This window comes from Ascaphus truei, chromosome 12, assembly GCF_040206685.1.
Source record: "Ascaphus truei isolate aAscTru1 chromosome 12, aAscTru1.hap1, whole genome shotgun sequence".
In the NCBI taxonomy this organism is placed as follows: domain Eukaryota; kingdom Metazoa; phylum Chordata; class Amphibia; order Anura; family Ascaphidae; genus Ascaphus; species Ascaphus truei.
Genome location: NC_134494.1, coordinates 9,192,242 through 9,216,854, shown reverse-complemented (window position 1 = coordinate 9,216,854; position 24,613 = coordinate 9,192,242). Strand labels below are relative to the sequence as shown.

The 24,613-nt window shown below is 39.6% G+C and overlaps 1 protein-coding gene across 3 annotated transcripts in view; it reads left to right on the top strand.

The window, feature by feature from the left end:
- LOC142463888 (ATP-dependent translocase ABCB1-like) overlaps positions 1-24,613 on the top strand; it is a 279,892-nt gene that overhangs the window by 118,837 nt on the left and 136,442 nt on the right. For all 3 annotated transcript variants that reach the window (XM_075566711.1, XM_075566713.1, XM_075566712.1), the window contains 2 exons: positions 1,208-1,274; positions 6,168-6,359. In XM_075566711.1, the coding sequence (XP_075422826.1) occupies positions 1,208-1,274; positions 6,168-6,359 (259 nt within the window). The remainder of the gene's footprint in view (positions 1-1,207; positions 1,275-6,167; positions 6,360-24,613) is intronic.

The window sequence follows — 24,613 nt, the reverse complement described above, 5'->3', positions numbered from 1 at the left end:
TTTGTGCACCCCTGTGCTTTGGCACTCTCTGTGTCCAGGTATAGAGGTCTTGTCCCCTTTTCTTGCTGTCAGTATACAGTCCTTTTGTGTGCATCAAGACATCATATTTTCCTCAGGTCAGCCCAGTTGTGGACTAAGAAAATCTCTGCTGTCCTCCTTCTCCTTATGTCATCCCAAATGTGAGCTAAGGAATCTCTCTTCTGTTTCTCAAATCAGGCTTTTCTAAAAGTTCTAATCAGCCAGGTGGAGTCTGGTTGATTGCCTGTGGGCAATTAACCAGCACACTGCTGGTTTTAGAGGCAGTTTCTCTCAAACAGTGATAAGTCTCTATTACAGTTATCAAATTTATTTGCACTGTTTTGTAAACTGTTTGAAATTTTTTTTATTTGGTAAGACAGATGGGGCTGAAATATTGACATTAATGCATTATTATTGCCCTTTAACACTACATGGTTACAACTGCTTCTGTTTAGAATCATCTTAGAAATATATTATTACAGTAAGTGCAGTGTAAGCTTTAAAGCACTAATATTTTCATGTTTTCTTCAATATATTTAACATAATTGTGTAGTGAAATAATGGATAAACAACATTATGGGGCCTATGCAGAGAGCAACGCAAACATAAAAATCGCCATTTTTTGCCGAAATTTGGTTAGAGAAAAACAGATAATGCCGAGTGAAGAAAAACGCGCCATTTTTTTTTATTTGTAAATTGCGCCGCAGTTGTAAAAATGTCCCTATTCAGAAAGGCGCGATCGCCATCTAGTGGCTGTTCGCGCCAATAACATGGAGAGAAATTATACAATTACCTCCGCCAAAAAAAGTTGGCAGGAAGCTGGAGCTTACCGGCGAGAGGGAAAATACAAAAAAAAAAAACGCGTTTTTTTTCAAACATGTTTCACCAGCGCGCATCTCGCCGGTTGAAACTCTCCATATTCACACATGATTTTAAATGCAGTTTTCGGACCTTTATGCATATGGAGATAAAATCACGCCATTAAAGTTACAATTTATTGTTATCTCCAATTATTTCCAGCGCTGCTCTCTGCATAGGCCCCTATGTATCAATATAGTATTATTATATTATAGTGAATGTAATGTGATTTATTACATGAAAGTAATATCAGTCAATGTGATCTATTATATTTACATTATTATAAACATTTGGATAATGTTTAATGATATTTTTTCCTGCTCCCTTTTAGTTACAATTACAAATAACGCAGAATGTGCAAACTCTCCAAATATAGACATAGAAGCTGAAATGACAAGGTAAGAAAATGCACTTATATTCCCCAATGTGAGGTTTTATGCGAAACATCAATGAAAATGACAAATACTTGCTCATGAACAAAGCAGCATTTACTATAGCTTTGTAAGGGAAATATCTCTATTACTTGTATTTGTTTACTCTTGTTTTCTAAGCGTTTGATTACTACAGTTTTTCTTTTCTACAAGCTCAAAAACATGATGGTAAAATATTCTACTTATTTTAATTGATTTACAATGTCCCAATTTATTATCCAGAATCCTAGTGTCGCTGGCGTAAGTCTCCGATTGGTATATGGGAAAAAAACAACAACAAAAGTGCATGTCTATCAATAAATCAATATGACCCGTCTATGAGTGCAGTCACCTCTATGTGCACTTCTAGACGTGATGTATCCACACCTTATATACACCAATGGAATACAACCACTGAAAGGGAAAGATGTTTAACCCCTATAAGATCCCATGCATCTAATGAGACCAATGTGTTTAACTGCACCACATTGCAGAGGATTGGCTCCAAAAGGTGAACAATGAATATAACTTAACTTCTAAATTGATCAGATCCTCTTCTGAAGGGATAAAGCAACCTCACAAGCCTTATATGCAAAAAGTATAGAAAAGACAATAGGGCAATAACGTATGAACAACTTTACTATTAAAACATATAAAAAACAATTGGAATATCACTCACGAATTCCCTATAAAATTGAAGCGGTGTGAACATTCAGGCCGTCACCAGCCCCTTTTCTTTCTGCTCTCCGGGCGGTAAGTACCCTCTGCCAGGCGTCCCGTCTCACCAGGTGCAGCTTTGGGGATGGTAGTATATACTTCCGTGATTGTGCTCGTGCTTGGACCGCTATGACATCATCACGTGGTCCGCGTGCACGTTCCTAGTGCACATAGAGATGACTACACTCATAGACGGGTCATATTGATTTAATGATAGTCATGCTCTTTTGTTGTTGTTTTTTTTCCATATACCAATCGGAGAATAACACTAGCAACACCAGAATTCCAGCGCCAAGGAGGACTTTTTTTTCTATATCGTATTCAAGGAGGTCACTTTTGAACTTACATTTTAGCAATAGTGCCCAAAGTCATCCAGTAGCTGCAAAGGCAAACAAGATCTTTTCTTGCATTAAATGAGCAATGGATGGAAGAGAAGTAAACAGAATTATGCCCCTTTATAAAGCATATCCTTAGTAAGACCACACCTTGAATATGGAGTATAGTTTTGAGCACCAGTCCATAGAAAAGACATTATGGAACTAGAGAGAGTGCAGAGAAGAGCCGCCAAATTAATAAAGGGGATGGATAATCTGATTTATGAGGAGAGGCTAGCTAAATTAGATCCCTCCATCTAAGAGGGAATATGGCAACTATATACAAATATATTCGGTTACAGAATATGGTGTTTTCAAAAGAACCAAGAGCAGTACAAAGGACTCGGGGTCATACTTTAAAGTTGGAGGAAAGGAGATTTAATCAGCAACAAAGGAAAGAGTTCTTACAGTAAGGGCAGTTAAAATGTGGAATTCATTACCCATGGAGACTGTGATGGCAGATACAATAGATATACGTTCAAAAAAAGGTAAGACATCTTTTTAGAAAGGAAAAGTATAAAGGGATATACCAAATAAGTAAACATGGGAAGGATGTTGATCCAGGGGGTAATCTGATTGCCAATATTTGGAGTCAGGAAGGAATTTATTATTCCCCTTATGAGATATCATTAGATGATATGTCACTGGGGTTTTTTGTTTGCCTGTGTCTGGATCTATATAATGTAAGTACAAATATAGGATAAAGTATCTGTCGTCTAAATTTAGCACAGGTTGAACTTGATGGACATAAGTCTTTTTTTAACCTCATCAACTATGTAACTATGTAACTTTCAATTCCCACACAATTAAAAATAAATGCACCTGCTGAACACTCCAAAATTAAACCACCCCTGCTAGTATATACTAGCATACACAGCACAACACTTCCCTACGCTTCTGGTTTTAACTCCACACTTCATACAAACAGAAGTTTCAATCACACCGATCAGGATTACAAGCCTCTGTTTTATAGAAAATGTGGAAAATAAATAGGATCAGAGAAAAAACTGGCAAAAAATGAATGGTCAGTCTTTAAAGCATTGTTAGAAAAGCACACCTGTTGGTGTACCCTTAGGTAATACATTTAGAAGAAATAAGTCTAAACCAATGTGGCTACATAAACAGGTAGGGGAGGAAATGGAAAAGAAGAGGTTTCTTAAAGATTCATTTAGATTCATAGGAAACATTTAGATTCTTAAAGTCAGAAGGAACAAATGCATCATATCAGAATTATAAGGACTGTAACAAAAGTTGCCAAAGAGCAATCAAATTAGCAAAAATTGAAAATGAGAAAACAATTGCAACAGAAAGTAAGACACCAAACATTGACCAAATATTGTCCCACAGATTGTAGTTAGCGTGCTTATTATTACTTTCCAAATGCATGCTCTTGCTTTTATCTGTACAAGCATCCATTTTATCCAAGTCCTTCTGTAGAGATATTACATCCTGCTCTGAGTTCTTACATAATTTAGTTTCAGTACAACTTTAGTCCCATCTGAATATGTTTTATTTAGGACAACTTTTTATTTTTACTGCCAATAATTTTTCAATCCAGGTACAAATTGTATTGTTTCACTTACAAATGATCATATGTCACCAACTTTCTCCTCCCTAAACTCCTCTAATGCTGTAATGCTCACATAATGCTCCAAAAAGCACACTGGCGCCTGTGGAGTAATGCTGCAATTTGAACCAGTTTACGGAGCAATAGCTAAGTTTGCAACACTTGATTTGTTTTTTCTGTTGTATTTGTCTTCATTATAATTACTTTGTTAGAGGGCCTCAAAATCTAAATAAGCCACGCTGATAATATTTGATTATTTATTTAAATTAAAAGCATCAAGGGAACTCTTGTGCCGATGATGTTAACATAATGTCAAACCCTATCAATATTCAATAAACCAGTGCTGCCACAAGTGAAAGTAAGTAACCAGAAGTAGTTTGTTGGAAATTGTCTTAAAGTTGGAAGATTGTACAGCAGTCTTTGGATGCCAAAAACGTCACTGTAACCTTCTACTCCGTTATTTTGGGTATTTCAAAAACAAAGGCCTCATTCACTAAACCACACTATGCTTCTTATGCATTAATGTGCTATTGGATTAATGAACATAATAATTACTATAGCCATTGCCTGTATACAGTACAAATCAGTATTATGCACATTTTTGTGTGAATTATGAACGCAGGTTGTCTAATAAGGACTGGGATTGTAGTCACCTAATACATGAAGAAGAATTAACTGAGTCTTAAATGATCTCATTGTTACGACCTACTGTACTACAGGTTTGCAAAAGTCCACTGTACCGTATTGCAACTGCACTATTTTGTCACAATTTATCCATATAAACCTTTGGGTACCATTTAGCATGTAGGGCAAATAAAAAAAAACATGTAAACGTACAAGATACTGATGCAGCTGCCCTTATTCGAACATTTCACTGAGCCGTTTTCGTGTGCTCTGCTGTATTCCACGCGGCGTTCACGCCGCCAATCATACCAGGCACACCTGTGTTTACCGAGGTTAATTTGTTTGAATTTCATGGATTCTGATTTCTTTGGGTACAATTCTTCGCGTATCCATGTCAGAAATGAATGAATTGTAATGTGTACAGTACTGTGCTACTGTGCTACTGTGCTACTGTGCTACTGTGCTACTGTGTCAATTTGCAGGTGTTTAGAAACCAGAACACTAAAATGCCATTTTCTGCACTTGATATCTGTACAACCATTGGCTATCACAGATCCCTGTGTCAACTACACTCCGTCACTCAGGAAGTCAGCAGGAGGAGGGGAAACCCCCATGGATAGCCTGTCACTATCTACACCTTATTAGAACTTACATGACAGGGAAGGTAGAGAGATGGCTGGACCAGCCATCGCTATACTTACTTTACTCTGTGCTGCAAGATACAACTGTAAATCCCTGGCATTTATTTACAATCTATAGTTCCCCGCTGCCACCTTGTGGCCACTGAGTATCATAGCAAAGATATTCAGTGAATCACCTGTCGGCCACATGTACTCAACTGCACTAACATAATTAACGGACAAGGCTCAGACAACAGTGTTCACGTGGTTATCATCTTACACCTTCTGCGGTCTGGGGGAGCGTTTGCGACGGGAGGGGGCATGGCGGTGGGTTTTCAGGGGCGTGGCTATGACCTCACGTGGCTGGTTCGCCCTCATTGGCTGAACCGCCGGCGGAGTGTGGCCACGCCTCTGTCACAAACTGAGTTTAAATTTCCCTGCCTGCCTGAAAACTTGTCGCGCACCACTGGGGAAAGGTGCGCGACAAGGTACTAACTGGGACCAGCCTGACTGAGGGGGCAGAGCTTGAACGCACAGCGCACGCCAGAAGGGACAGGGGCCGCCCCCTTAGTCTTGCTACATCTGTACTATTCCGAACCATGAAAGTGTGATGAGGCTTGGATTTTGCCTTCCAGGTTCTATCAGTATGCTGTACCAGTATGCACTTATTTTATCAGTAGAAAATATCCTGCATTGTATTGTTTTTTATGCAGATACAAATGTCCTTTCAAATTGCTTGGTAAGTGCTCATGTAACATGTTGTCCATTTTGTTGCAAAAACATGTAAAATGGCATAGCTCACTAAACAAAAATAATCCTGAAAGTAAGGCATTCATTTACCTTGTCGGTATTGTTCATTTTAAGTTATAAAAGCTTATATGTTTTTCCTTCCCCAAACATATAAGTTGTATTTGTTTAATATTTAAATTTGAATACTTTTGCCTCAAAAATAAACGGTTATGTTTTCTATCCTCTACAGGTTTTCCTACTACTACATTATCATTGGTGGTGCTGTTTTTGTCGCAAGTCTATTTCAAGTCTGGACATTTTTACTCTCTGCCACAAGACAGACTATGAGAATCCGACAGAAGTTCTTCTATGCTGTGCTCCATCAGGATATGGCTTGGTTTGATTCAAACAAAATTGGAACGTTGAACACTAGACTGACAGAGTAAGAATATATTAACCTAACAAATTAGACCTCAAATGACAATGTAATTTTGCATAATCTGATCATTCCATAAAAATGTGTTAAATTAATTCACTAATACATTCCATTTCCTAAAGAATTTAAAACATTACTTACAATCCTTTCAGTTAATCCATATACAAGCAATATGGGCATTGATAAATTCACTCGTGACTGTTTTCAATCATATTATGTACCATATCATTGCCTCATCACTACACTACAGTATGTATAACAAAGCTACTAGCAGCTACAAAAAAATAGCATATACGAAGTGAGCATAAACAACAAAACAGGTAGCGCTAACCGCAATGTGTGTGGTGTAGTAACTATTACCTTATATATTAATTAAAACTATACATAAGGGGCTGCCTAGGACACAAAGCCTGACCCCCTGGTCGGGAAAACAGTATGGACAGGGAATAGTTCCGTGGGCGCCTATAAAATTTTACCACTATAAAGGATATACGAAAACCAAGCCTGTTGGTTGTGAAGATTGTTGATCCTCACGGTGGGCTTGAAAACAAAGAGAAAGCACAACACATAGCGTAATACTGTTGAAACATTAAACAAACAACATATAAGACAACATATAACAGCTGAATACTGAAATGGTATTTTTAGGACAATAAAATCATTTAATAACAATTAATATTTACTATAATGCACAATTTGCATGGACATATAGATTTAAGCAATTAAAAATCTGAATAGGTGGTTCAACTGCTCCGTAGCACCAATGTTGATGATAGCAATGCCTACTCACCAGATGGAATAGGTTTGCAGGCAGTGGATATTTTAGAGAGTATCCCCTCTCATCTGTGTGCTGCTCTCTGCTTAGCTGGCGTCTCTGTCGGCTCGTGGGTGCAGCTCGCCAGCTAAGCAGAGAGCAGCACACAGATGAGAGGGGATACTCTCTAACATATCCACTGCCTGCAAACCTATTCCATCTGGTGAGTAGGCATTGCTATCATCAACATTGGTGCTACGGAGCAGTTGAACCACCTATTCAGATTTTTAATTGCTTAAATCTATATGTCCATGCAAATTGTGCATTATAGTAAATATTAATTGTTATTAAATGATTTTATTGTCCTAAAAATACCATTTCAGTATTCAGCTGTTATATGTTGTCTTATATGTTGTTTGTTTAATGTTTCAACAGTATTACGCTATGTGTTGTGCTTTCTCTTTGTTTTCAAGCCCACCGTGAGGATCAACAATCTTCACAACCAACAGGCTTGGTTTTCGTATATCCTTTATAGTGGTAAAATTTTATAGGCGCCCACGGAACTATTCCCTGTCCATATACGAAGTGAGGAAACCTCACAGAGTCCCATCAATAGTATCCATAAATTAATATGTCTGGAACAACAATTGCTATACCGTGATAGGCAAATAGAGCGCCGGATCCACTTAGGGTAGGGAGATATAAACAGGCAGGGTTTTTGGATACTGCACCCTATAATGATAGCTGGTAGGGGTATATATGACAGAGAAAATATATAATTTTACCTCTGTATCCCAGTCCACAGAGTCACTCTCCGTTCGTAATAGCCGTTTCCCCTTTGCTGTATGAGGCACTTAGGAAAATGTGCCGTCCTCCTGTAATCTTGAGCTATGGAGCTCCCGAGTGCCGGAGCTGTTTGAAGGGTAATCTCAAGCTCCGATCCATCCGGGAACACTCCGTTTGTTGCTCCGGTCTCATGGTTCCACGTGGAGGTATCTGTATCTGTAATACCTTGGCGTTCTTCCGTGGTTCCTTGCAGGGATCCGATAGCGCGCCTTCACTGCAACTGTGCGTCGATCCAATCAGCATGAAGACACGAGCAGGAAAAAGATTGGTTTAGACAGCCGAGTCCAGTCAAAGCAGCATCAACACACCAGGTAAGTAGAAAAAATAATAAAACACTTTTAATGAACTACATTAAAAAAAGAAAACATACAAAGAACAGGACAGGAAAAATCTCATGCGTTTTGGGCTGTACAGCCCTTTGTCAAGGAGTGTGGGAGGATTTTTCCTGTCCTGTTCTTTGTATGTTTTTTGTTTTTTAATGTACAGTAGTTCAATACAAGTTTTTTATTATTTTTTCTACTTACCTGGTGAGCTGATGGTGCTTTGACTGCACCCGACTGTCTAAATCAATTTTTTCCTGCTCGTGTCTTCATCACTACACACCTGTCCTTCATCATACAGATGTTCATTAGGCCATTAGACTATATTAAGTAGAGATGGGCAGATTTTTCTCAGAATTTCGAATCTGCTGCAGATTTGCAAATTCCTGAAAATCCGCTGATGGATTTGAATTTTGTAAAAATCCAATCAATCAATGAAACAGATTTATTAGTTCTTCCGAGGAGGTGGTCGGCCGAGATGGCCGCTGTGCGGGTGAGCTCCTGAGGAGAGAGACTCTCTTCACCTTCTACTGCAGCCCAAGCAGGATCGCCGCCCCCGGAGACAAGGTCACAGCACCGGAGCTGTTCCAAGAAGGTTGGGGGAAAATAAATAAATAAAAAGCCTTCGAAGCTGAGCCGGGGGCCGTGGTCTCATGCCAGATGACCTGCAGACCCTACCTGCATCCGGAGTGGTGTAAGGGCGCCAGCGGTTGCTCCAGAGGTTGGAGGTTCGGGCGAGTGGTGCTCAGCTGGTCCGGCTGCAGGAAAATTCCCTCCGGTGTGCGCGCTGGCAGGGGAGATCTGGCAGGAGACTCACTCTGCATGTCTGTGCTGCAGAGGAGAGAAGGAGCAATCTCCAGTGGGGCCGCACAGCATGCTGCAGGAGGTGAGACCCCCCACATGGACACTGGTAAGCATCTAACCCGTTGGTAGTGAGGGATCCCCCCCAACCCTCAGAGATACCGAAACAAGGTCCCGAGTCAAATTTGGAATTTTTGGGGGTAAGCAATAAATGACAGGAGTTACACCTGAAGATATGAGCAAAGAATATGTGCAGGACTGTCAATGTTAATGCTATCATGTAAGTGCATGTGAAAGGTGCTGGCCTGGGGAAACCAAGGAATACCATGCGGAAGTAAGCCGGAAGACTAAACCTACTGCATCATATCACTATTGTTGACATGACAATCTATTTTGAAGGGGAAGAATAAATAAATAAACATATGTAAGTATATGTGAATGGATGTATATGTATTTACAGGTGTGCATATGTCCAAATATGTATTAAACTGCCTCCTTTAAGACTGGACATCTAACAAATAAATGGTTCAATAACTCCTGCAAATAAATTTAGAGATGAAAAAAGGTACATTTAAATCCAGCAAACCTGAAAAATGCAAAAACAAAAGCAGCTGAAAACTAAAGCAGCAGACCATCTGAATATGGCGTTCAGCTTGAATTCATGTCAGAGGGGAACCTCATCAAAATCATCAGGGAAGCTATCAATCCGATTGACTAGAAATGAGAGAAAATACAGAACTGGATTGATGATGTCAAAATGCAACTGTCTCAGCAGTGGAAGAATCTCGCAGGCTGGGCAAAGAATTTTAAACAATGAAGACAATATAACAGAGCTAAAATGGCTTGTGTGGGAACTCACTCAGTCCAAAGAGCTGCTTGGAGCAAAGTTGGACGATCTAGAACACAGATCAAGAAGATGTAATCTGTGGTTTGTGGGAATACCTGAGAATATTCCGCAGAACAAGCTATTTGCCATCTTGGCAGAAGAATTTCCTAAACTGCTAGGACTGGATCTGCAAGACCTTCCAATTGCGTTGAATACACAGCATCGAACCTCTGAGAGATCTAGAGACGAAAAGACAGCGAACGACAATTGCAAAGTTCACAAACTACACGGATAAGGAGAAAGTCCACTACAGGAAAAAAGTGTAGTTGCGAATACAGGATACACCGGTTTACATTTTTCAAGATTTCTCTGCTGAGCTTTCCAGAAAGAGGAAGGAGTTCAGCAAAATATGCTTTGATTTGTTCAAGCAAGGTCATAGATTTACCCTGCTCTATCGGCCAAGTTAAAACTTCACCCAAAGTTTTCCTGAGCAGGACAGGAACGGAGTCTATGAGTAAACCCGCATTACTCTAGAAATGTCTGTTAGGGAAGGAAGGTCCAGTGGGAGAGACCTCAATCCCCGAGCTGAACTGTTATGATCACATCCCTCTGGGCCATATATATATATATATATATGTAACAGAGCAGATGGCACACAAATACAGATGAAGACAGGTGCTTAGTCCCATATGAATACAAATAATCAAAGGCTCCTTACCAGGCAGACCAGGGAGTCCAGGCAATCCAGAGTAGGCACAGCAAAGAAGAGACAGCACACTTGTTTGCAAAAAGAATTGTATTAGTATAGCAGGCACAAACACCAACGTTTCGGTGCTAAGAACAGGACCTTCATCAAGGGGACCTCTGATGAAGTCATCATAGATGACGAAACGCGTAGGGCGTGGCTAATGCTGAGGTTGTCACTTCCCCACGAACTCTACCTTTGCGGGTTGCTAGACGTTGCAGGCTGTGTGAGGCTGAGAGGAAAAAACGCTGGATCCTTTTCCCCTGATGTCTCACTGACCAGAAGCAAGGAACTGGAGGTGCTGGTTCCCGGAGGGATTTCCTGTGCGGTGCACCCGACCGGAGGGACGTCATTTCCGGTTGCTCAGACCATGCGGAGAGCAGACAGGAGAGGACTCCATTGCTGACAACAGACGGCAGTACTTCTTTTAAACCCTGTACTTTTGTGAGTGGGCATTTGACTGATTTTATTGTTCTATAAACTATTTGTTATATTTTAATGCACTAGGTGTGCGCCTGTTTCTTTTCTTTTCTTTTTTCATATATATCAATCAATGGTCATTTTGATATCTGTGAATATCTTAATCTTTATTCTTCCTTAGTATAACTCCCCTGGTGTAGATGTAGATTGATATACAGTAGAGGCAGCGATTATTCTAACAAAAACCAGTGGCAATTCCCCAAAAGACCCAGGTACACCCAGGTACATTCTGAATACATTTCCTTAAACTAGCCCCAGCATTTTTGCATTGATTAATGGCCTATTAGATTAACAGCGGGGGTCCCTGGCAGTCCCATTCAAACTGAATTGGAATGCCAGGGATCCCTGCTGTGTTAATCCTATGGGTCGTTAGTCAATGCAGAAATGCCTTAAACGTGCCTCAAACTAGCCCAGAACATACCCAGCACATACCCTGAATGTAACCCGGCTAGTTTAAAGCAAATGTTAGAATAAGCGTTGCCTCTACTGTAGTGATATTATTGACTTTATACACTATTGGCAAAAAAATACATTCAAGTTAGAGGGGCACTCCCAGGCATAACCCTCAATTAGCTTTCAATGTTATTCAAAATGCGAATTAAGAAAGTTAACGAGGTTCACTTGAACCTCAGTGTTTGTTTGCTATGGTTGAAGGTTCTACATTTTCTGATGGTAATTAGGGTGGTTAGTATAATCTTGGCTAATCTTGGCTAATGGGGTTATAGGGAAGCATGTGAAATGGGACAGAGATGGTCGGACACATTGATAGTACTTATGAATGGGTATTTAGATACCTAATCACAATTCAGATGATGTTATGGTAAAACAGGTCTCATGGAATGTTCGAGGGATAATTTCCCCCCAGTAAAAGGGCAAAAATATTATCACATTTGAATCGATTGAGGGCAAATATTGTTTTTTTACAGGTGACACACATAACTAAATTAGAACATGATAAATTAAAAAGAAGGGGGGGGTTGGAGAGTGCGTTGCAGCTCATTATAGTAGTAAGAAAATAGGTACTGCCATTCTCTTTAGGAAATATTTAAACCTGAAAATATTCAACAGTACACTCAACCCTGAGGGTAGATGTCTTCTAGTTAATGTGGTACTAGAGAACAGACCCAAATTGCTATGTAATATCTATGCCCCTAATGTCTACTCTAAAGAGTTTTTTTCTGGATATTATAAATAAAGTGGGGATAGAAATTGCAAATCATTTTAGGAAGGGATTTCAATGTTTTTCAGGTACACGTGATTCTTTCTCAAAAAAATATTATTTGATGTTGGGGGTTGACTTGCTTTCAAGGGTCAAATCCACTTACATTGAGAATATAGTACTATCAGATCATGCCCCGATATGGATAGACCTCGAAGTAGGGAAGAAACTGCCAACACAGAGGATGTGGAGATTCTGAGTATACTCACCAAGAGACCATGTTTTGAGGGTTTTCTTGTGGAAAAATGGAAGGTCTATGCTGACAACAATAAACAACACATAGATAACCCAGCCTTGTTTTGAGCAGCAGGGATAGTGGGGATGAAGGGTGAAATCTTGGCTTCTCTATAAGACGCAATAGAATGCTTAACAAGAAATTTACAGTATATTAGCAAATGAAAACCTAACTTAAGCATACGATGAATACAAAACAAATCCCTCACCTACCCATAAACAAAAAATTATATTAAAAAGGGAGGCATTTGAATTAATAGCCCAGGAAAGAGAAGAAGCCAACCTCAGTTATTTTATATTTAAACTGTATAAATATGGCAATAAATCTGGGAGACTCCTGGCCAACCTAGTTAGAGGCTCCAGGCCTCAGAACCTGAAAAATTCAATAAGATAGAAACTCAGGGAAAGTATTCACCTTACTTGAGGATATAGAAGAAATGTAGGTAGCGCTAAAGACAAGTGGCACAATAATAGATGTATCATAATTGTACTTTCCCTAACAATACACACAATGGTACATGTAGGGCGGCTGCCTGATCAAACAATGACCACCTGGTCATAAAGTAACATATAACAAACAATGGATAAGGCGCCAATAAGCAGAGTCATACTGCATAGATATATTTACGACAAGTGGATATACAACCATGTGTTGATTTATGAACCCTGATGCTTCAGGTCATCCGATGGTGGGGATATTCATAAGCCTGAAAAACAAAAAGAGAAAACAAACATAGTGTAATACTGTTTGTAAACGTCCTGGTTAATTATGCACAGACTAAATGAACAATGAAAACAATACAATCCCAAAAAACATACAGCACAGAAGCCTCTGCTTATTGGCGCCTTATCCATTGCTTGTTACTTGAGGATATAGCCAAACAATTTTCATAAGGACCTTTATTCCCAAAAGAATATTTCCTCCAAAAATAAGGAGACTTTTTGGAGTAAAATCTTGCCCCCAAAAATCTCAGATCAAGCACAAGCAGATTTGAATAATCCAATCCAGGAAACTGAGGTTTAAAAGGTAATCAATGCCTTAAAATATTTGAAAGCTCCAGGGCCAGGTGGTTTTGCAGCTGAATTCTATAAGACTTGGTGAGAATGTGGAAGACCCTTTAACGAGACTATTTAACCATTTATTAAATGGTGATGATTGCCCTAGTAGCTTTACGGAGGCAGATATCAAAGTAATTCATAAGGCAATTGTAGAAAGAAAGGGGAATTGAACCCAGTGTGTCCGATGCTGCAAATTCACATGTATGGCTATTTTGAGCCTCCAATCCATATATAACAATGTATAGCTCCTCACTACTAGTATAAACTACTTAAAGTCATGAAGAAAGGTAACACGTGTAGACTAAACCCAGGGTGGGAGGCTAGTGTGCAGGATGAAGGATAGAGACACGAGGTGGAGTGTCCGCTGACACCTCACCCATGAACTCAATAGAGACCACAAACTGCTGCCCTTACCCGACCAGGTGTCTGCGCTATCCTTCCAGCCGGTTCCAACTCCGCTCAGATGTCTCCTGTGAGGATGAAGAGCTGTTAATGCGGCGTTGTCCCAGCATACCGTGTGCTCCGGCGCATGCACACCTTCAAGGGGGTGGCGCCAGCACTTGTGCTGGGAAGGGTTTGGTAGTGAGAAGCTTGCGTGCTCCAGCCAATGTAGATAGAGATAAAGGTAGAGTAATAGGCGGTCACTGCAGAATGGAGCTTGGCCAAACTTGAAGTAGTAAAATCAGCTTTATTAGGTCCACACGCTGCACATCACAGAAAAACAGGCACTCTGACGCGTTTCGTCCCGGGATGAGACTTTATCAAAGAGTGCCTGTTTTTCTGTGATGTGCAGCGTGTGGACCTAATAAAGCTGATTTTACTACTTCAAGTTTGGCCAAGCTCCATTCTGCAGTGACCGCCTATTACTCTACCTTTATCTCTAATTCATAAGGCGGGCAGAAGGCCAGTCGATGTGGCCTCATATAGACCAATTTCGTTACTAAACATTGATTATAAATTATAATTATAAGGCAATGAAGGGGTTAACTACCAGTGCCATGTTTATTATGGGTAACGGGGGTGGGTGAAGGTGGTATTTGACTCATGATGGGTGTTTAGGCCTTGTGGGGGGGTTGCGGGAGGAGTTAACCCCTTCATTACCTTTGCGGTTAATACCATGCTGTTTAACATGTCACATGGTACAGGAAACAATGGAATTGTCTTAAATTACATTGGCTGTAGTACCATGTGATGGCACCAATGTGGTTTTAGGATGTGACGTACCTCCCTTGGAGATGACGTCACATCCTTTAAAGAAAGCCTGTCACATGTTACAGCGTCCAATCAGATTGGACCTGGACCATCTGACCATAAAATGTGATGTAACAGGCCTTATATAAGGCCTGTTCTGTCTCATTTTAGCTTAAGAAGCCATCGAGTCAACATCAGTTTTGGATTTAAAATGGGGATTCAATGGATTACAATTGAAAGCAGATTCAAGATGGAAAAAAAAAAGATAGAAGAAGGAAGATTTTTTTTACCTGATTGCGGAGCATTGCTGAGGATCGTGGAGGATGTCAGATGATGGCATCTTTGTCAAGAGTTTCCTGATTCGCCGGGATTCGGAGGGTGAAGACATCTAAAGGTAAGAAAAATATTGAATATATTTAATTTTTCACGTTTATTTATTGTATTTTTTCATTTTTATGTTTTTGCTGGCCCATTATAATAATAATAGCATGTTCTTGTATAGCGCTGCTAGTTTTATGTAGCGCTTTATAGAGTCATTTTGCAGGCATAGGTCCTTGCCCCATGGTGCTTACAATCTATGTTTTTGGTGCCTGAGGCACAGAGAGATAAAGTGACTTGCCCAAGGTCAAAAGGAACCAACATCGGGAATTGAACCAGGTTCCCTAGCTTCAAACACAGTGTCTTTACTCCTTCTCCCTGCTAATTGAATGCTACCATATTTATCTATGCCCCTTTAGGGTACAGTATAGATAAATACAGTGACAGCCAATGCATATTTTGGCAAATGCTTGTTTTTATTAATGGTTATGTTTTCTATTTCTGTTTATTGTTTTGAGTTAATTGTTATACACTGGCGACACACTTTATTCGAGCTCGGCTAGTCCCACGAATACGGGTATACCCGGGTGTATTGAGGTTTGTGACTGTTTTCTGCCCGAGTGCATTGAGTTATTTTCCGGCAGGGATTGAAGCATTTTATTCCCGTTTGCTGCAATACTGCACAGTACATATATATATACTGCATTACAATTCATGAATTTATGCCATCTGGTAGACACGCGAAGCATTGCAGCCTATTAAATCCTAATCATTATCATTTAACAGATCAGCCGCCCATCAGCCAGGCATGAACCCAGGCTGGGAAGGCAAATGCAACGGGGCTTGTCAGAGGTGAGGAGCGGCGCATTCCAGGTATCTGCCAGGTACATACCGGGTATTTGCTCGAATAAAGTGTGTCGGTGCAGTATGTATTTGAAGGTTTTTTTAATTACATTTTCGGATTGTTTAGGCATTTAATTGATGTTGCCCATTGACTGCTATAGTAGCTTATCATGCCCATATTATATGGGCATGATATACCACTGTGCCAATCAAGGGGGAGAGGATGGGGATTGTGGCCCTGTGGTGGGTGGTAGGCTTCCAGGGTGGGTAGCGTGGGAGGGGTTGTTAACCCCTTAATTATTATAGCGATTACTAACCGCTAAGGTGATTAAGTTAGAGGCCATTAGATTGTATTTTTTTATTATTGTGTTCCTGCCAATGGAGGACATGGAGCATGGTGATAAGGACGCCCTTCATCCTGGAACGGATAAATAGAAGTTTTAGTTACTTTATGCTGCTGTATATTAATTTATTTTGAATGAGCAAATGTACTATTATCCAGATCTGGATAATAGTAATTTTGCCCATTACTGTACTGTATGTGTTGGGGGGGTGGGGGGTTGTTGGGGGGGTGGGGGGTTGTTGGGGGTAGAGACGGTGGGTATTGGGGTTGTTGTGTTTTTTAATGTTTATTCAGAGTAGAGGGATTGGGTGAAGCAGCAACAGAAAAAGCAGCATCACAGAGCTAGGAAGAACACTGTGCGAGGTGCAAAAGCAGCACAGAGTGGATCACTCACTGTAAATTAATTGTCTCTATTCTATATCGTGTCATATCTCACACTATTTCTCTATTTATGAGTATGTATGTATGTGTGTGTGTGTGTGTGTGTGTGTGTGTGTGTGTGTGTGTGTGTGTGTGTGTGTGTGTGTGTGTGTGTGTGTGTGTGTGTGTGTGTACTGTAAATATATCAGAGAGTCATTGTTCTGACTCTGAAAACAACAATGTTTTAAATAGATGAATCTGGATTAAATCCTGATGTCGACTTATTGTGACCTTGGGCAAGTACTGTAACTTTATCTCACTGTGTCTGAGGCACCAAAAATAGACTTTAAGCTCTATGGGGCAGGGAAAAATATGATAGAGATAATGGACACAAGATATATGTGGGTTTCCCCAGTTTTTTTTGTAAGTGCTTTACTAACAATTGCAGTATTTTGCTACATTCCATTGAATACATGTGTATTAGTTTGTAGGTGAATGGATAGATGTCATCAACAATGTATAGGTTAGTAATAGGTAGTAAAATTCAGATACATGCAAATAGTTCAGGTACCCTGGCTATTGGAGAAAGATTTGTACTTCATACCTGGTATGTGAGTGTGACTGAGTGCAATATTACCAATGATTATACACCCTCTGTGGTCTCTGTGTAAAAGTTAGGCAATGGTCAAATTTTGATTTCACCGGACACACCAGGAAAATATCAGTAACTGCTATTTTAACTGATGGATATTAAAACTTTATCAAGTAGAATAAATATATTTGTTAGGAAGTAAACAAGCTATTTTAGATGTAAATGTTTTTGGAGTATTAACAAAGTATTATACTGTGCACTTCAAGGTTAAATATAACCAAGATAATGTTTAATTTTAGGAATAACACCGAAGCAAATTTAATGTATACTATGTTAATTAATTCTATTATTTTTATTATTATAACCAAAATTATTGAACTTTTTGTGTTGAAATGTACAGTAAGACTGTACAGAATGTATGTGTGAAGATTAAAAGTATTTTTTCAAGGTTAACATCATTATTGCCACATGAGAGGAGGGAGAAATTAGAAAGAAAATATGTGTGTTTTAATCACAGTTCTTCAGATTTTCTAGTTGCAGAAGAGCTTACACTCTGTTACAAAATGTTTCAGTAAATGTTAAACAAGGGATAGTGATGTTAGCAGAGCTGAGGTAATGTTAATGTTTTGATTTTATCAGACACAGAATTAAAAGCAACCAATTAGTGTATAAAATAATTAACTTTATATATATATATATATATATATATATATATATATATATATATATATATATATATATATATATATATATATATACATATATATATATATATATATATATATATATATATATATTTAGGATTTGAGAAAAATGTATTAATCTGTCCGAAAAAAATTATGTAAAGGAGATGATCAACACTGGGAATACAGTTAGGTCCGGAAATAATTGGACACTGACACAAGTTTTGTTATTTCGGCTGTGTACAAAAATAAATTAAAGTTACAGTGAAATAATGAATATGGGCTTAAAGTGCAGTCTATCAGCTTTAATTTTAGGGTATTCACATCCAAATTGGAGGAAGGGTTTAGGAATTACATCTCTTTAATATGTAGCCCCCTCTTTTTCAAGGGGCCAAAAGTAATTGGACAATTGACTCAAAAGCTGTTTCATGGACAGGTGTGGGCTATTCCTTCGTTATTTCATCATCAATTAAGCAGGTAAAAGGTCTGGAGTTTATTCCAAGTGTGGCATTCGCATTTGGAAGCTATTACCGTGGACCCACAACATGCGGTCAAAGGAGCTCTCAATGCAAATGAAAGTGGGCATCCTTAGGCTGCAAAAAAAAGAAAATCCATCAGAGAGATAGCAGGAACATTAGGAGTGGCCAAATCAACAGTTTGGTACATTCTGAGAAAAAAAGAACGCACTGGTGAGGTCTGCAACACAAAAGGCCTGGACGTCCACAGAAGACAACAGTGGTGGATGATCATAGGATCCTTTCCATGGCAAAGAAAAACCCCTTCACAACATCCAGCCAAGTGAAGAACACTCTCCAGGAGGTATGCATATCATTATCCAAGTCTACCATAAAGAGAAGACTTCATGAGAGCAAATACAGAGTTCACCACAAGGTGCAAACCATTCATAAGCCTCAAGAATAGAAAGGCCAGATTAGACTTTGCCAAACAATATCTAAAAAAGCCAACACAGTTCTGGAACAGCATTCTTTGGACAGATGAAACTAAGATCAACCTGTACCAGAATGATGGGAAGAAAAAAAGTATAGAGAAGGCTTGGAATGGCTCATGATCCAAAGCATACAGTAGCGTCCGCCTTTAGTCTAAATCGGCTAGATCCGCGATTTTCAGATTATCCCGATTATGTGCGGTTTTGTGTCGTTTTCGCCCGGAGTGAACTGCGTTATTTTCGCGCTCGTGATATTAGCATTTTATTCTCGCTGTCTGCAATACTGCAATCCCATGTAAAAACTCAGGGGGGCGTTTGCGAGCTGTTGTCTTGCAAGTCTAATACCTTTGCGGTTCAACCTACGTCAGTACACAGTCTGTGTGTGCGCACGCTGTAATTGTAAATTTTTATATTTAAAGTATACATGCATTTGCAGTGCTGTGCTGCTGTACGGTATGTCTCATTTGAAAATTGTTGAAACGCATAGGCGTGTACTGTACTGTAACAGTGTCACATTTCGGCATATACAGCGCTCTCCCCTCGCTCAGGATAATTAACTGCACTGCAGGGTATTTCAACTTCTTATCTTCTGTGCAATGCAGTACATCTCTCCCACACCATTCCTTTGAACGTGTGTCTGGTTTCAATCTACTAATTTACTGCGTATGCGCCTGTAACTTTGCCCACCACTGCTTGCTTGCCTGAGTGAGTGACCAAAAAAAATAAAAAAAATTATTGTAATTTTTTTTTCTCCACAAGCCTGCAAAAACCATCTTACTGTATTACGATACTCAATCTGTGCTGTAGCTTTTGACTGCGACCCTGTGCGTTTGACTGCACATGGTTGATTTGTGTGCTTTTTACGTACTGTATTTGGGGGTGTATTATTATGATGAACAGCCTTTTGAAATTAAATTATGTCTTTAGCTTTGAACTTCATGCGCCTGTCTTTAATTTTTGGAATCTTGCCATTGTATTTTGAATCCGTCCATAGTCGAGCTTGAAAGCCTCACTGCGCCTGCGTGTAATCCTTGTTCAGATGGAAGCTTAGCTGCTTACTGCGCATGAGTCACCCAACCCCCCCCTCTCCACAGAGTCATTCGACAGACATCTGCACAGAGTCATTCATTTTCTGAAGTTAGTCATTGTGTTTTTAATCCGTCCCTAGCCGAGCGTCAATCGCCTCACTGCGCCTGCGTGTACTCTAAGCCTCTTTGAGATGGGAGCTAGCTGCTTACTGCGCATGAGTCACCCAACCCCCCCCCTCTCCACAGAGTCGTTAATTTTCTGAATCTTGCTATTGTGTTCTTAATCCATCCATAGCCGAGCTTCAAAGCCTCACTGCGCTTGCATGTGATCCTATTTCAGATGGGAGCTAATTTCCTGCTTAGCTGCTTACTGCGCATGAGTCACCCAACCCCCCCACTCCACAGAGTCGTTAATTTTCTGAATCTTGCCATTGTGTTCTTAATCCGTCCATAGCCGAGCTACAGTACAAAGCCTCACTGCGCCTGCGTGTAATTCTCTTTGAGACGGGATCTTTGAGGCTTTGTTTACGGCAATGTTTTGGAAAATCCCCTCTCAAATTTGATTTGCACAGAGCATCACCTTGATATTATAATAATAATATTGATAGCATGTTTTTGTATAGCGCTGTTAGTTACAGTATACGTAGCGCTTTGCAAAGACATTTTGCAGGCACAGGTCCCTCCCTGTCCGGTGGAGCTCACAATCTACTGTATGTTTTTGGTGCCTGAGGCACAGGGAGATAAAGTGACTTGCTTTTTATGTACTGTATTTGGGGTTTATTGATCAAATTATTATGATGAACTGCCTTTTGAAATTACTGTACTCTACTCTACAGTATGTAATTTCTTTGAACTTCAGCACAACTAATCCTTTATCCCTCCCCCACGCACACACAAACTATTTTCGACAGACACCTCCACAGAGTCATTCATTTTCTGAAGTTAGTCATTGTGTTTTTAATCTGTCCCTAGCCGAGCTTCAATCGCCTCACTGCGCCTGCGTGTACTCTAAGCCTCTTTGAGATGGGAGCTAGCTGCTTACTGCACATGACTCACCCAACACCCCAAACCCTTTGAGGCTTTGTTTATGGTAACGGTTTGGAAAATCCCTTCTCGAATTTGAAATGTAAATCTGATGTGCACAGCATTGTGAGAATTGAGAGTAAAAAAAACCATTAACTGATTCATGTTGTTTTGTCATTCATTCTTATACTGTAGGCGTGGGGGGGGGGGGGATTGTGGTTGTTGTCAATGATTATGATTACCAGGAATGTGAATAAATATTTATTTTAATTAATCAGGAACAAAAAAATACAAATATAAAAATAATCATGAATAATACATAATGCAGTCTTTATTAAGTTCTTCTGGCAGATTGAAATTGGATAAACATTTACAAAACATTTGTAAAACATGGAGAAACATGAATTATGCACATTTATAAGAATATTATTTAATAATATATATAATGTAATGTATAATATAATAGTAATATTATTTTTTCCGCCTTTATCTTGTTCCTCATTCCGTGTACAGTACAGTATAGTTCATTGAGAGAGGAGAGGTTTTGTGTACATCAATACTGCTGTTTATATACTGTACATTTTACTGTACAAAACAGATTAGACTGGACACAAAACCCCACCTCCCCCCAGGCCACCCTTTTTTCCTGGAACGACAAGAAAAAAAATTTCATGCAGTTACAGTATGTGCGTACTGTATTATGGCATTGTGTGATGTGTAGTACTACTGTAGATGGCTGGTGTTGCTTTCTCTGTAAAGAAAAAAATTGAGCAGTTAGTAGGCAGTTACTGTAGTACTGTCAAACTAGTCTATACTGGAACTACTGTATACTCTGTCTACTGTTAAATACTGTGTACTGTAACCTGATGGCTGGTGCTGCTCTCTCTGTAAAGAAAAAACTGTAACTACTGTATACTCTGACTATTGGAAAAGAAAACATCTGTGCCATACTTACCTGTATCATACTGTACTTACAATACTACAGCACAGTACTACTTTCCTGATGCTTGCCCATTACGCGCGATGACAATGGGCAACACAGTGGCAATATGGTCTATATATTTATTGCAGCGTTCCACGGTGAGTACATCGTTCCAAAAACTCATTATGCCTTTCAACAACTCGTCCTTTTTGGAGGGTTTCGCCACTTTCCGGATATGGTCCTTCAGCTGATGCCAGACCATTTCGATCGGATTGAAGTCTAGCGATCTGTCATTGGAAAAAAAGGACAATTAGTTTAAGAGATACAGTACAGTACACAGTAAAAACAGTGGGGAAAAATATGAGACATGGTCTACTGCACTTACTCCGCTGGCGTCTTCACCCAGTCGATGCCGCGCTCAAAGATATGCGCTGTTGACGCGGTGTGCTTTGGGTCGTTGTCCTGGTAGAAGCGGTGACCATTGGGGAACTCGCGTGTGATATATTGCACTATCTCAGGGACAATGTTGTCTTGGAAGAAAGCTTTATTCATTATTCCTATAGCAAGAAAAGAAAAGTCCTCAAAAAACTGCACAATAGTACAGTACAGTGCATACAGTAAGGTTACACTAGTAAAGTACAGTGCATAAGGCTACATTATATTTGATATATTTTACCTTCAAAGATGACAATGCATCCTGGTCCACGCCTAGAGATGGCACCCCACACATGCAGCTTCACGGGGGTGTTTTGGCCGCGGCTTCAAAGATATGCGACCTTTTTTGTGGAATGCAAAGCTTGCAAATCTCTCCAGCGACACAGTAGACTCATCAGTGAAGATGCAATCCTGGAAAGTCTCCCCACTGTCGATCCATGCCTGGGCCTGGACCACTCTTTTGATTTTGTTTGCATCCCGTATCATGGGGTACGCTCTGTAATGACAAGGAATAAATAATTTTAGCGGTACCGTACAGTTTCCTAAGCAACACTTTTACCTCCTGTACTGTCCAGTACTAACCTCACACGTCCATATTTCCATCCAATGGTGCGTCTCATCTTCTTTATGCTGCTCTCGGATACAGTCAGATTGTGCTTTTCCTGCAGAGTGTTTTTGACCCTTAACGTACTCTTCTCATCATTCTCCTCTCTTATTTTATCCACCAGAAGAGTTGTCTCCCTACAATGTAAAGAAAATATATTGTTTTATTAATATGCAGCAATGTAAAATTTATATATAAATATACAAAATATATGTACTGTTGTACTATATATATACAAAATATATATACTGTTATTATATAAATATAAATATACAAAATATATATACTGTACTGATATAAATATAAATATACAAAATATATATACTGTTGTACTATATATATATATACAAAATATATATACTGTTGTAATATAAATATAAATATACAAAATATATATACTGTACTGATATAAATATAAATATACAAAATATATATACTGTTGTACTATATATACAAAATATATATACTGTTGTAATATAAATATAAATATACAAAATATATATACTGTACTGATATAAATATAAATATACAAAATATATATAATGTTGTAATATAAATATACAAAATATATATACTGTTGTAATATAAATCAACAGAAATAACAAAATTATTAGATTTAAATTAAAATTAATTTTATTTTAAAGTTGTATAAATATACTTACGCGTTAGTTACCCTTGGTGCCCTTTTGCGGTCTTTGTTTTTTCCGTGTGCATGATAGCTCACGGTGGTTGCTGGCACAACGATGCCAGAAGTAGCTAACCAGCGTTGGATAGCAATAATTCGGTGTCCGCTCGTGTACATGTCCTTAATTCGCATGCTGAGCTCCTTGGAAATCTTTTTAACAGGCATTGCTGCGAGTAGAAAGAAATACAAACACAAGAATGTATATTCAATGTTTAGTCAATGTGTATTCAATGTGCAGTGAATCCACAAAATGGATGGTGTATTTATACAGTAATGACTCACATTAGAATACGCCCACTTTCAACACCTGTACCTGGTCGCCATGCATACAAGGTTACAAACTTTGCATAGCCCACCACTCCATGATCTTTATCTGAACTTGCCCTTGTCCAGATACTGCATTGTGCCACCTGCTTCCATGGAGCAACCCCGATTCTACGGATGCAGGAACCCACTCGCCTCTGCTGTGCCTGTCAAGCAGAAAAAGCGAAAGGCGGTTGCCGTTTCCACGCCAAGGCAAAAGCGACAGGCTAAGGACAATAAAGAAAACCTTCTGCTGACCCCAAAGGCTAAGGGTTTTCATAGACGTCAGCCTTATTATGTCAAGAAGATATACGGTGATGTACTCTCGACGCAAAACGATTGGCAGCCAACCCATCGAACCCGCAGACCACTTCCTCACATACGCTTCGACGACTCTGCCGCCGCTGTCCCGGAAATCTTCAGCCCGTCTTCTCCACCCCTCGTCCTTGACGCTGCCGGCGCACTCACGGAAACCCACAGGCCATCTTCTCCAGTTCTATCCGACGACGCTGCCTCTGAAATCCACGGGTCACTTTCTCCTTTGCTCTTAGACGACTCTGCTTCTCGCCCGGAAATCCAAAGGTCACTTTCTCCATCCCTCTTCGACGACGCTGCCGCTTCTCTACCGGATATCCACAGGTCACATCCTCCACTCTTCTTCGATGTCACTGCCGCTTCTCTCCATGGAACCCCCATCTCA